Below are 13156 nucleotides of genomic sequence, written 5' to 3' on the forward strand. Positions count from 1 at the left end.
TGACTGGGGCTTGTCTGTGAAATGGGTAACAGAAGACCCTGTCCATGTCGTTTGTGTCAGGAATAACTTAGGTAAGTCACCTGAAGCCTGGTGCCTGGCCCATACTAAGGACTCAATTAAAGGAAGCTATTATTACTGCTGCTGCTGTTGTTGTTCCTTTGTCAGAGAAGCTCTGGCCAAAATCCCTCTCTAGAGGGACCCGCGCCCCTTAAATTACCCCTCATCCCCTGGCCCCTGACTTGTGGGGGGATGTCCTGGCTGGGCCCCGTCTCCAGACATCCCCCCTCTCCCCAACTGAGTCAGGAATAGAAACCCCCGCCTCCGACAGCCCGCGGCCTCCCTCCCTCCCCCGGCAGCGATCGATGCGGCCTCAGCCACCGGGACGGAGGAAGACGGGGAAGGAGGGGTCAGCGGGGCCTCCGGGCAGAGACGTCGGGCGCAGCAAGCGGCTCCCCAGCCTCGGCACCTTCCGGGACCACGCGGCTGGCGGACGCCCTACAGGGCCCGCGACAGGTACGGGACCTCCCTGGGGGAGGGAGGCACGGTCCGGGGAAGGGGCGGGGGCTGCGAGAATGCGAGACCAGGCTGCCCTGGGTCCCGGTGCCCGTGTCCCCGCTATGAGACCCCCCCACCCCTAACCCAGGAGGGAGCAATGTGGGGCTGGCCGGGCTTGGGCTGTCCTGTCTGCTCATCAGCACAATGGGATTCAAAAACCTCCCTGTCAGGGTTGGTGGAGGGATTAAACCCGCGAAGTGTATCTGGAGCCCAGCGAAATGACCAGCACGTAGTAGGTGCTCAAAATAAATGTGTGGAGAGAGTCTTGAATCAAAAAGCCTAGTTTCCAACCTCAACTGTGCCATGGGCTAGCGGGGTAATTTGAGCAAATCACTTAATCTTTCTTACTGATCCTCAGATTCTAGGCAGGGAAGGTTTGTTAAATTAATCATCCCATTTCATAGAGCAGGGAGGTGAGTTCCAGAAAAAAAGAGAAAGCGATTTGCCCACAGTCCTGCACCTAATGGTTGATGGAACTAGATTAGAAACTCCATCTTTTGACACCAAGTCCAAGTAGGTGGGGAAGGCGTGGAGCTGCATCACATATGTATTTATTGTGCACAAATTATGTGCCAGGGACTGTGCTGCCGATAAACAATTTACCTCATTTAATCCTCAAAACTTCTTATGGAAGGTATGATGTTCCCCAGTTTACAGATGAGGAAACCGAAGTTCAGAAAGGGGCATGATTCTGCTCAAGGTCAACAGTTAGTAAGTGGCAAACTCAGAATCTGAACCTATGTCTGATGAGGGACGTGCAAGGGGTTGACATTTATTGAGCACCTATTGTGTTCCGGGGGCTTTGCACACATACTCACAATAACCCTTCACCAGAAGTGCTGCTATCCCCATTCTATAGATAAGGGAGCTAAAACCCAGAGCTGGGGGAGACTGGCCAGAGGTCACACAAGTGACAGAGCTAAGGATGAAACCCTGACCCCCTTAAACACCAAGCCCAGGGTAAGTGAAGGGCACCCTGCCCGCTCCCTGCCAGGCACTGGGTCAGCTGCTTGATACACACTCAGTCCCCCATCCACCCAAGGGAAGCAGGCATTACTGAACCCACAGCACAGATGAGATTTCTGAGGGTCAGGAGGTGAGTCACTAGTCCTCAATTCCAGCAGAACTTGGAGACAGTAAGCAGTGGAAAGATGTAACATTTCCTGAGTATCCACTAAGGCCGAGCACTTCCATAACCTACCTTAATCCTCCAGCCTTCCTTGGGAGCAGGTGCTATTGTCCGCATTGTGAATTGTGCATCATGCCAGAAAATGGGACCTGGAGGAATGCATCTTCCTCAAGGCTCCAGATGCATCAAGGGTGGCTATAAACCCAGGTTTGCCTGATTCCAGGAGACAAACAGGTCGATGATTTACTACACCCCTTCTGGGAGCCAGGCCTGCTAAAGGTCATTTAATCTTTCTAACCACACTTGGAGATAGATATTTTTAGCTCCATTTGACAGAAGTTCAGAGAGGTGACATGACTTGCTTATGGTCACACAAGAGTGCCAAAATTCAATCAGACTGACTCTGCAGATGCTTTAAATAGTCTAAGCGAATGGCTCTCAATCTTGACCATGCATCAGAATCACCCTCCAAGCTTGTTGAAACACAGACTGCTGGACCGCATCCCCTGACTTTCTGATTCAGCAAGTCCAGAGCAGGCTGAGAGTACGCTGCATCCCTGACAAATTCCCAGGTGATGGTGAAGCTGGTAGTCCAGGGAACACACCTTAAGAACTTCTGGTCTAAACTGATTCTCTCAACGACCCTAGATAGTAATGCTTACTATCCCGCTGTGTAGAGGAGGAAGCTGAGCTTCAGAGTGCTGGCTTGAGCAAGAGCCCATAGGAAGCCTCTGGTATGCGAAAATCCAAGTTTGGGCAAGGAGACGTCCTGAATGAGCAGCCACTGGGTGCCAGGACATCCTGCCATTCGATAGCTTGCATAATCCTCCAAGGGACATCTCAGCATCCACTTTATGAAAATGAAGGGGTGGGGGGAGTTCTCAGTGATTTGGCCAAGGACCCCAGTGGGGGAGTGAGGGATATTCAAGCCCAAGCTTGACTCTTGAGTCCAGAGGGCACTTGACACTGTGTGCCTACGGCATACCAGACGCTTCACGTAGAGCCTCCAACACCCCTGGCTGGGGATGGAGCAGGGAGGGGATTTAGACCCGGTCTTCGTGGAAGGGAGGTGGTCCGGGAACGCCCCCTTCAGCGTGCCCCTCCCCTGTCCGCAGGGCCAGCGCGCGGCAGCCATGGTGAGCGAGTCCCCGGGGCCCGGAGCCCGGGTCCCCTGGCGGCGAAGCGACGAGGCGCTGCGCGTGAACGTGGGCGGCGTGCGGCGGCGGCTGAGCGCCCGCGCCCTGGCGCGCTTCCCGGGCACGCGGCTGGGCCGCCTGCAGGCCGCGGCGTCGGAGGAGCAGGCGCGACGCCTGTGCGACGACTACGACGCGGCGGCGCGCGAGTTCTACTTCGATCGGCACCCGGGCTTCTTCCTGAGCCTGCTGCACTTCTACCGCACCGGCCGCCTGCACGTGCTCGACGAGCAGTGCGTCTTCGCCTTCGGCCAGGAGGCCGACTACTGGGGCCTGGGCGAGAGCGCGCTGGCCACGTGCTGCCGCGCGCGCTACCTGGAGCGGCGCGTGGCGCGACCGCGCGTCTGGGACGAGGACAGCGACACGCTGAGCAGCGTGGACCCGTGCCCCGAAGAGATCTCTGACGTGCAGCGAGAGCTGGCGCGCTACGGCGCGGTGCGCTGCGGCCGCCTGCGCCGCCGCCTCTGGCTCACCATGGAGAACCCGGGCTACTCGCTGCCCAGCAAGCTCTTCAGCTGCGTCTCCATCGGCGTGGTGCTCGCCTCCATCGCCGCCATGTGCATCCACAGCCTGCCCGAGTACCAGGCCCGCGAGGCAGCGGCCGCCGTGGCCGCGGTGGCCGCGGGCCGCAGGGTGGAAGGTTTGCGCGACGACCCGGTGCTGCGGCACCTCGAGTACTTCTGCATCGCCTGGTTCAGCTTCGAGGTGTCGTCGCGCCTCCTGCTAGCGCCCAGCACGCGCAACTTCTTCTGCCACCCGCTCAACCTCATCGACATAGTGTCCGTGCTGCCCTTCTATCTCACGCTACTGGCTGGCGTGGCACTCCGAGACCGGGTCGGAGCGGGTGGCGAGGAGCTGGGCGACCTGGGCAAGGTGGTGCAGGTGTTCCGGCTCATGCGCATCTTCCGCGTGCTCAAGTTGGCGCGCCACTCCACTGGGCTGCGCTCGCTGGGTGCAACGCTCAAGGTAAGGTTAGGGGTTTCGGGGAGGCGGGTGTAACCATGGGGCAGGTTAGCAGGGGGACTTCCAAGCCTGTGGTGTCCAGGCACACGGGGCTAGACACCAGGTGTGCATTTCACGTCCAGTCCCGTCCTACCTTCCCAATAGCCCTGTAAGAAAGGTCTTTCTGTTATCTGTTTCCCAGGAGAGAAATGGAAAAGCGAGGCAGAGCTTTGCTTGTCTTTCTTTCCAAAACCAAACCAAAACAAAAGACAAAAACAAACAAACAACAATAACAAAAACAATACAAAGGTTACTTTGGATCTATCTGTCAAACATCACAAAAATATTCCAAGCAGGATGCTCACTGGCTTCTCTGCGGAGCCTTCGTGCTGATATTATCAGGGAGCACGGGTATCATAGGTCACCCTTCATAGGCTAAGTCTAGCAATAGCCCCAGAACTAACACTTACTGACTGCTAACTCTGTGCCAATTTCATATCCATTATCGATTTCATCCTCAGGACAGCTTCCTCAGGAAGATGCTATTATTTACTCCCTTCCCGTAGATGAAGAAACTGAGGTTGGAGGGTTGGCTTTTTAAAGCCAGGTTGCAATTTATTGAACACCCGCCCTGTGTCGGGGCCTGCACTGGGGGTGAATCACTGCCCTGGCAAGCTTACCCTCAAGGGGGTGAAATTAGCCTGGTTTTGGGAGGGAGGAAATGTGAACAGCTTGGAAGAAGGCCTGGAGAGGGAAAAGGATGATGCTGGGAGGGGGACATGGAGGGAAGGGTGTGCCCACTGAGGAGGTTGGAGAGGTGAGTGGGGCAGGGTACTGAAAGGTCGTGAACTCTTGGCCCACAATTTTGGACTTTTTCCCGTGGGAATAGGGGATCCTGTGAGAGGTTTAAACAGGGGCAAGTATTTTTGTGACTACTTTGCAGACGTGGAAACTGAGGCTCCAAGAGGTGGCAGGACTTGTCAGAGGTTCCTCAGCACATAAGTGATACAGCCCAGAGAAGAATCCACCTGGTCCTGACCCTAGCACCTCTTTCTCCTAAAGCTCCATGCAACCCTGTTAAGAATCCCTAAAAGGTGCTGAAAGACCCCTTCCACCCGTGGCTTAGGAAAGCCTTTTGCACGCTCTCACGGCAGGGCAGCCAGGATGCTGGGTGCAGGCAGGGTGACCTGGGCAGACTGCTAGGGCAGGTAGAGGGAATTCCATTAGCCAGACGCCTGAACTGAGCATTTCTCCAGGGACAGTCCTCCCCAGAACTCTGCCTTGCCTCCACCATGCAGGAAGCCAGGGCCTGATGCTGCTAGCTTTTTCTGCAAGGAAGGAGAAGAGTGCTGATCAAAGCTGCAGCGTCCAAGGCACGGGTGTGAGACTTTGGATGAGAGCCTTGCTACTCAAAGCCAGGCCCCTGGCCAGCAGCAGTTTTCTAATTACCTGGGAGTTTGCAAAATGTGTGGCCCTACCCCAGACCTACTCAGTTAGTTCCCACTACATGATTTCTCTGCACCTTACAGTTTGGGAGGCCCTGTTCCAGACTAGGGGTTCTCAGCCTCAGCACTATTGACATTTGGGGCCAGATAATTCTTCGTTGGGTCGCAGGGTGCTGTCCCGTGCCCTGTAGGGTGATTAGCAGCATCTCTGGCCTCTACCCACTAGATGCCAGTAGCACACCTCTCCCAGCTGTGACGACCAAAAATGTCTCTAGACATTGCCACGTGTCCCTTGGGGGACAGAACTGCACTATTCGAGAATCAGTGCCATAAGGCTTGGCCTTGGGGGCAGAACAAATATGCATACCCATAGGCAAGTGCATTCAATGGGTGGCCCAGGGCACTTATGCATCCTCTTAGCTTCCTTGAGAGGCAGAAAATATTTGTGTACTTATCAGAAATGGGATAGACCAGTCAGAAGGACATGAAACCAACTCTTTACACTGTGGAATATAAACTGTGGTTCTCTCTTGGTTCTGCAACAGTGTAAAAATCACCAGCTTTCCATTAACTGGCTGGCGCCACCAGTGGCCCCTGCATTAGAAGAAACAGCCATGGTTTAGCAGGCAGGCACTTTGGACAACAGAAATCAGGCCTGTGTTCAGTCTCAGGGCGATTTGCTGGCTACTGTAGTTGAACGATCTTAGTGTGCAGGCAGGGCACCTGGGTGTTGGCACCAGCTCCACTTTGCTCCGTGACTTTGGACCTACCCCTTCTGCTCTCTGGGCCTCAGTTTCCCTATATGCCCAATACCGGGTCTGTAAGTTCACCAACTCTGACTTCCTGCATTCTCTTCCAGCACAGCTACCGTGAGGTGGGCATCTTGCTGCTGTACCTGGCCGTGGGTGTGTCTGTGTTCTCCTGCGTGGCCTACACAGCCGAGAAGGAGGAGGATGTGGGCTTTGACACCATCCCGGCCTGCTGGTGGTGGGGCATGGTGAGCATGACCACCGTGGGCTATGGGGATGTGGTGCCGGTGACAGTGGCTGGCAAGCTGGCAGCGTCGGGCTGCATCCTCGGGGGCATCCTGGTGGTGGCGCTCCCCATCACCATCATCTTCAACAAGTTCTCCCACTTCTACCGATGCCAGAAGGCCCTGGAGGCTGCCGTGCGCAACAGTGACCACTGGGAGTTTGAGGACTTGCTGAGCAGCGTTGACGGAGTGTCGGAGGCGTCTCTGGAGACCTCCCGAGAGACCTCCCAGGAGGGAAGATCTGAAGACCTGGAGGCCCAGGCCACTAGTGGGCCTCCAAACTCTCAGGTTTATTAAAACCAGGGCTCCATGCCCCCCTTCCCACACCCCTGCAGTGAGCTGAAACAGAGCAGAGATTCCTCCCCTGCTTAAGTTCTTCCTGGTGGCATGACCTCTCAGTATCACTCACTCTGGCTTCAGAAATGACACCTGGAGGCCGAGTCCTTTCCTCCAAAGGCGCAGGGCAGCATAGCGTTACCCTAGATTCTGTGAGCCTGGGGAGCAACCCAGAGACCTTTCTAAACGAACCTCCAAGCCACCCACGGTGCAGGCATGAGCCAAAGAGGGAAAGTCAGAAGGATGCTAGCAATTCCTGAGCACCTTCTGTCTCTTAGCCATGTCACATTGGCCCTGTGTTGGAGGATGAGAATCGTCCCCATTTCACAGATGAGGAAACAGGCTCAGAGAGGCACAATGACTTGCCCAGATGTCGCACAAGTAGAACTGGTAGAGCCAAGGTTGGAATCCCAGCTCGTTGGTCTGCCAAGGCAATGTTCCTTCCACTCGTCTTTCTTCTGCCCTCACAAAATTTGCATGTGGTTGTAGGGGGTTCATGGAACCCCCCAGAGTTGGTTCATAGAGTTAGAACCTTCTGTTAGAGCTAGGGAAAGGACCAGACAGGGGATTCAGATGTAGGCTCCTGGACCTCAGCGGTGGTTCTTTTCCAGGAGCTTCCAACAGGAGTCAGCTTTCAAAGATGAGGTCTTTAAGCAAGGACTAGGAAGCTGCCCCCTTAGTGGATGGGCAAGACTTGCTAAACAATAGTCCTGAAGCTTCCTCCCGGGGCTGGCTTAAGATACAGAAAATCTGAAGGGGCCCTGGCCTGAGGCCTGAGGTCTAGACCAGCTATGCTAGGACCTACTCCATTTCCACATTTCAGCCCATCTATTAGATGGTCACCATCTGTGCCCCAGAGGGAGATGAAAGCCAAATGGAGCACTGATTTAAAGCCAGCTCAGCTCTGAAGTGTTGGTGGCAAGGAGCTGCCGTGCATCGACACCTGTCCCCCCTTCCCTAGATCCCCCCAGGCTGATCTTGGCAGTTCCCTTCTGCCCATGACGCAGACTTCCAGCCCTACCTTGGGTCACCATCCGGGCAAACGCTTGAGCCTCCTGTCCCTTGTGGCCAGGTCCAGCCCTCTCATCCTTGCTGGGGCCACAAGTTTTATACTCGCCTGCTGAATCCTCTCTCTATTTGCTGAGAAAGTTGGGAGGGAAGGGTTCCTGCAGCCCTTTCCACATACTGTGGCTGGGACAGCCATCACTATCATGTCATTGCCGGACTGCGGCTCTGTCTGTCCCACCACACTGAGCTCCAAGATGGAAGACACTGTCTGGTGGAACCTGGCTTTGCGTGACGCAGGTATTTAGTAAACGTTGACTAGATCAGCCAATTTGTACAGCCTACTGCATGTGGAGCACTGAGGAGAAAAAGGAAATAGAGAGACCTTGTCCTTAAGAGGACAGAGACAAGACCGAAAAGGAGATCCTTTCAGTTTGCCTCTCTCCTCCTCCTTGCTTTTTGAGGATTTAAAAATGACTTCCTGGGACTTCCCTGGCGGTCCAGTGGTTAAGACTTTGCCTTCCAATGCAGGGGGTGCGGGTTTGATCGGGGAGCTAGGATCCCACATGCCTCATGGCCAAAAAACCAAAACATAAAACAGAAGCAACATTGTAACAAATTCAATAAAGAGTTTAAAAATGGTCCACATCAAAAAATCTTTAAAAAATAAAAATAAAAAAATAAAAATAAAAATGACTTCCTTGTAAATTCTTTACTCATTCATTCAACAAATATCTTTTAGAAGAGGCATTAGCTGGGGCTTCACGTGTGGCCTGCAGATGTGTTTTGTTTGGCTGAACAGTATTTTTAGTGTATTTTTTAAAATTCAAATGCCTTTGGGCGAGGCGCAGCCTCTCCAGTTCCCCATAGCGCCCCCCTCCCTCCCCACCACCCACCTCCTCATACACACAGACACCACGGTGTTAGCCCCGCCACTTCTCAGATTTACTTTACCCACCTGGCCTCCTATTTATTAACTGCTGACTGGGTTTCAGAGATACAGTGGGAAACAAAATATATATTCCTATACTCATGAAGCTTACAGACTAGTGGGGGAGATGGATTTTAATTCAATAACCACATAAATATGTAATAGCTTTATGAAGTAAAGGGAACTACAAGTGTGTAAGGGAGCAGGGACCATTAACTGAGGTCAGAGAAGACTTTCCTGAGCAAGTGACTATCCCATCATAGGGATAAATACCTAATTAGACAATGAGGGTGCCTGGAAGCGTGTTTCAAGCAGAGGGAACAGCATGTGCACAGGGCCTGGTACATAGTAGGCCCCTACATGTGGGTGGATTCTGAGTCTCCAGATTGGAGCAGAGACTGGAGCTAAGCCAAGGGGCTGCCTATGAATTCACCACACACACACACCAGCCCTCCTGCACACTCACCTCCTAACTTCTAGGCCCAGCTCTGCTCAGGTCAGAGCCCAGAGACCAGAAGGGCTGCATGCACCACCCTTGTGGTCTTGCTGGACATACACCAAGGAGCCAGACAGCTTCCAGACTTTGAGTCCCTAGAGCTGGTGTGAGGAAAGCTCAGGGAAAAATCATCTGACCTGCATCCATCATGAGGCTGTGTGTGGCCCTGGTAGAAAGGCAACAACTCACTCCCACTCCCGTGTATCAGTGAAAACCATTCTGGGCCCAGGGGCCTGTTTCTGCCTGTGTGAAGCTGGCTGCCTGGCGTGCTTTCTGGGTGACTGGGGATGGTGGGTGATACGTGGAGTGACTCAGAATCCACATTCTCGGGTTCCAATCTTGGATTAGGCACAGGTTGTAAGTGATAGGAATCCAGCGGGTTACTAACTTAGTCAAAAAGGGTAATTCATCAGAATAAATAAGTGAAATGATGAACAACCGTTACAGTTAGAGTTCTTTGTTTGCAGGCAACAGAAACTGACTTCCTTAAGAAAAAAAATTTATTTATTGGAGGGTGTACTGTTTCCTGTGGCTGCTGTAACCGATTGCCACAAACGATGAAACAAACTTGAAACAAGAGAAATTTATTTCTCTCACAGTTCTGGGGGCCAGATTCCAAAATCAAAGTGTGAGCAGGGCCACATTCCCTCCAGAAGCTCCAGGGTAGAGTCCTCTCCTTGCCTCTTCTAGCTGCTGGCAGCTGCCAGCATTTCCTGGCACGTGGCTGCATCCCTCCATTCTCTGCCTTTGTCATCACGTTGCCTTCTCCTCTGTCTGTGTCACATCTCCCAGGGCCTCTTTCTTATAAGGAGACTTGAGATGGCATTTAGGGCTCACCGGGATAATCCAAGATGATCTCATCTCAAGATCCACATAAGGTAACACTTATAGGTTCCAGACATTAGGATGTGGGCATAGTTGGGGACCACCATTCAGCCCACAACAGAAAGGTATTGGTGAAGTTCACCCAGTCAAAGGAAAAACTGAATGGCCAGGCCTCAGGAAATGTAGGAATGAGCGGAGGTCTAGGGACCTCAGTAGCAGGACCCATGAACCTTCTGTTGAGGACACTGCCATTCAAATGATCCCTCTCCAATCACTTTCCTTCCCTGTATCATTCTGCTCAAAGCCCCAATCCCAGGAAACAGGTTGATTTGCCTAGCTTGAGTCAGATGCCTCTACCTTGATGGGGGCGAAGGGCAGGGTACCTGAATAAACATCTACAACAGACCACTTGGGATGGAAGAAAAGTAGTTACCCAAAGAAAAGTCCATGTGAGGTCACCAAAATAAAGGGGAAGGATGCTAATAGGCAAAAAGAGCAGGTGTCAATTACATTCCAACCCCTGGCTGCCCAGCACATCATATGCTCACAGCTTCTTCCCATGCACACAATTTTATCAATGTTTCTAACATAAGGAAGCTATCTTGTATATAATCAAAAACACACTTGTGGGGCTTCCCTGGTGGCGCAGTGGTTGAGAATCTGCCTGCCAATGCAGGGGACACGGGTTCGAGTCCTGGTCTGGGAAGATCCCACATGCCGTGGAGCAGCTGGGCCCGTGAGCCACAACTACTGAGCCTGCGCGTCTGGAGCCTGTGCTCCGCAACAAGAGAGGCCGCGATAGTGAGAGGCCCGCGTACCGCGATGAAGAGTGGCCCCCACTTGCCGCAACTGGAGAAAGCCCTCGCACAGAAACGAAGACCCAACACAGCCATAAATAAATAAATAAATAAATAAATAAAATTAAAAAAAAAAAAATACACTTGTTACTCTCCAGGCCCTGTTAATGTTAATCAACGTAGTGGATCAGTTTGATGTCGTGTGGAACAGGGATGACCAGGGAATAAAAGTCTTTCTGCTACAGAGCTAGAGAACTAAGGTATCCCTGGGTTGGATAGTAAAGGAAAACTGTTATCCCTTCCAGCTAATAGTAAAATGCTTCTAGTGGTTTCTGTTTCCTCGAATAGAGAATGAAACCCATAGAGGTATATTAGCCCCAGGAGCTATGATTAGGAGCACGTACCTAACACAGAAGCTAAAATGGGATTTGCCACTTGATTAAAATAATCCACTGCCATTTTCTAAGACCCATCTAATTTTGCACCAGCCAAAGAGGGGAAGCTAATGGTGCATTGATAGGAGTCATTCCTCACCCTGTGGGAGCTTTGGTGGAAACACTAATCTCTGCAGCCTCCCCAAAGATGTGGTATCTCTCTAGAGTTGTCTATTTTGAAACAGCTCCTGAACTGAATTCTATTGGCCTCTTATATTATAATGGCCTCCATGGGTCAGGGAGCCAATGTAGGGATCTTTTCCAACTATCATTCAGGAACTGAAGATACAGGATAACTTTGGGATCCCACTGGACCTCCAGTGATATGGACCAAGATCAAAACACAATTTTTCTCATGATTGGTGGACCTGCAGTGGTCCTCTAGGACCCAAGTAATTGGTATTAGCTTGAAGTCTTCATCCAAGTTTCCCTAAAAGGTTTGGGTATTTCCCTTTCTTCAGCACCCAGTTACCCTTGTAAATGGCCACAGTTCCTTTTGCAAGAGAACTGTTCACATTCCACTCAGGCCATAGTATGGCAGAGTCCTTCCTGTAGACAAGTAGTGTATCCTTCATTCAAAGAACTTTAGATCAATAAAAGAATTCAAGCCAGGGTGTTAGGTGGCCATCTGTAACTGTCACGGTGGTTTAAGTCAGGGTTTTTTTTATTTTGCATGGGCTGGAGAATGCCTTTGGTTTTTTGTTTTTTTGTTTTTTGTTTTTTTTAATTTTTTTTTAAAATTTATTTATTTATTTATTTATGGCTGTGTTGGGTCTTCGTTTCTGTGCAAGGGCTTTCTCCAGTTGTGGCAAGCGGGGGCCACTCTTCATCACGGTGCGCGGGCCTCTCACTGTCGCGGCCTCTCTTGTTGCGGAGCACAGGCTCCAGACGCGCAGGCTCAGTAATTGTGGCTCACGGGCCTAGTTGCTCCGCCGCATGTGGGATCTTCCCAGACCAGGGCTCGAACCCGTGTCCCCTGCATTGGCAGGCGGACTCCCAACCACTGCGCCACCAGGGAAGCCCTGCCTTTGGTTTTTGTTTTGCTGAGTTTTGTTTTGTTTCTTGTGCCTTGTTCATTATGCAAATCAAGTAAGACTTTAGTGGTCACCTTTGATGTCACTTTTCAGGGCCCTCCGGCATGAGATCTATGCCTGCTGAATATGATGATGATGGTTCCTAGTTAATTTCTGACAGTTAAATGCCAGCACCTGGCCTCCCGCACCTCTGCATTCTTCCTTCTTTCTGAGATCAGAAACCCCACTTCAAATTGCAGCCCCTCCACCCAGCACTCCTGGTCTAGACTTTCCTCAAGCAAGGGTAAAGTGGTCTGAGTTCACCGATGGCCATAGTTAGAGATATTTATGGGAAGGAGGCACAAAATGGATCCAATCCAGCATCACTGTCTTCAGAAATCTTTGAATCTCTTCCTCTACATGATGCTAAGGGGCTTGGGAACTTTAAATTCCATTTCACGTGGGCCAGCCTTTGGTCCAGGTGTGCATCAGCCAACCCATCCTTCATTAGAACACATACCAGAATCCATGGTATGTGCACCCATGTCAAGAAGATCAGCCTGGTCCAAAATTACGTTTCCCCTTCCTTCATCCACTGCCCCAAAAATCCATTCCCACAAATACACGCCAAATTTCTGATGGCATCAATTAACAAGTTTCTGCAATTCTCTGTGGATCCAAGATTCTTTCCTACTCAGAGTCTATTTTTCACCCTCTAGGTTAAAACTGATCCTCACCTTCCAGCTAAGCAGCCTTGAGGGTTGGGGCAAGCAGGACATTGGGAAACTTCTGCAGTAAGGAAGGGTGAGGGCTGCTTCCCCCCGGTGTTGCAGATTGCCTCAGATTTCTCTCATACATCCTCTCTTACAGCCTTTCCACTGGTCATAATCCCACTCTTTCTCTCAGTACCTAACTTCATACATGTGCAGCAGGGCTGTGAATTCAGCAACCTGCAAAATCAATGGCCATCTTTGCTTTATGGAGATCTCAGCCCACTGCAGGTCATAAGAGATTCTTTCTCT

The 13156-nt window shown here is 51.7% G+C and overlaps 1 protein-coding gene across 3 annotated transcripts; it reads left to right on the forward strand.

Moving 5' to 3' along the window:
• The first annotated feature begins 417 nt into the window (after positions 1-417).
• Positions 418-10833, forward strand: KCNS1 (potassium voltage-gated channel modifier subfamily S member 1). Of its 3 annotated transcripts, none has more exons than XM_082430222.1 (3): positions 418-513; positions 2800-3843; positions 6124-10833. In XM_082430222.1, exons 2-3 carry the CDS (start codon positions 2818-2820, stop codon positions 6592-6594), a joined length of 1497 nt encoding a protein of 498 aa, XP_082286348.1. In that variant the 5' UTR covers positions 418-513; positions 2800-2817; the 3' UTR covers positions 6595-10833. The 3 variants fall into 3 exon arrangements, with proteins under 3 accessions (XP_082286348.1, XP_082286347.1, XP_082286346.1); XM_082430221.1 differs by lacking the exon at positions 418-513 and having other exon boundaries at positions 640-3843; positions 6124-6261; positions 6415-10833; XM_082430220.1 differs by lacking the exon at positions 418-513 and having other exon boundaries at positions 640-3843.
• Positions 10834-13156: the final 2323 nt, after the last annotated feature.

This window comes from Balaenoptera physalus (genome assembly GCF_965194825.1).
Source record: "Balaenoptera physalus genome assembly, chromosome: 16".
NCBI lineage: Eukaryota > Metazoa > Chordata > Mammalia > Artiodactyla > Balaenopteridae > Balaenoptera > Balaenoptera physalus.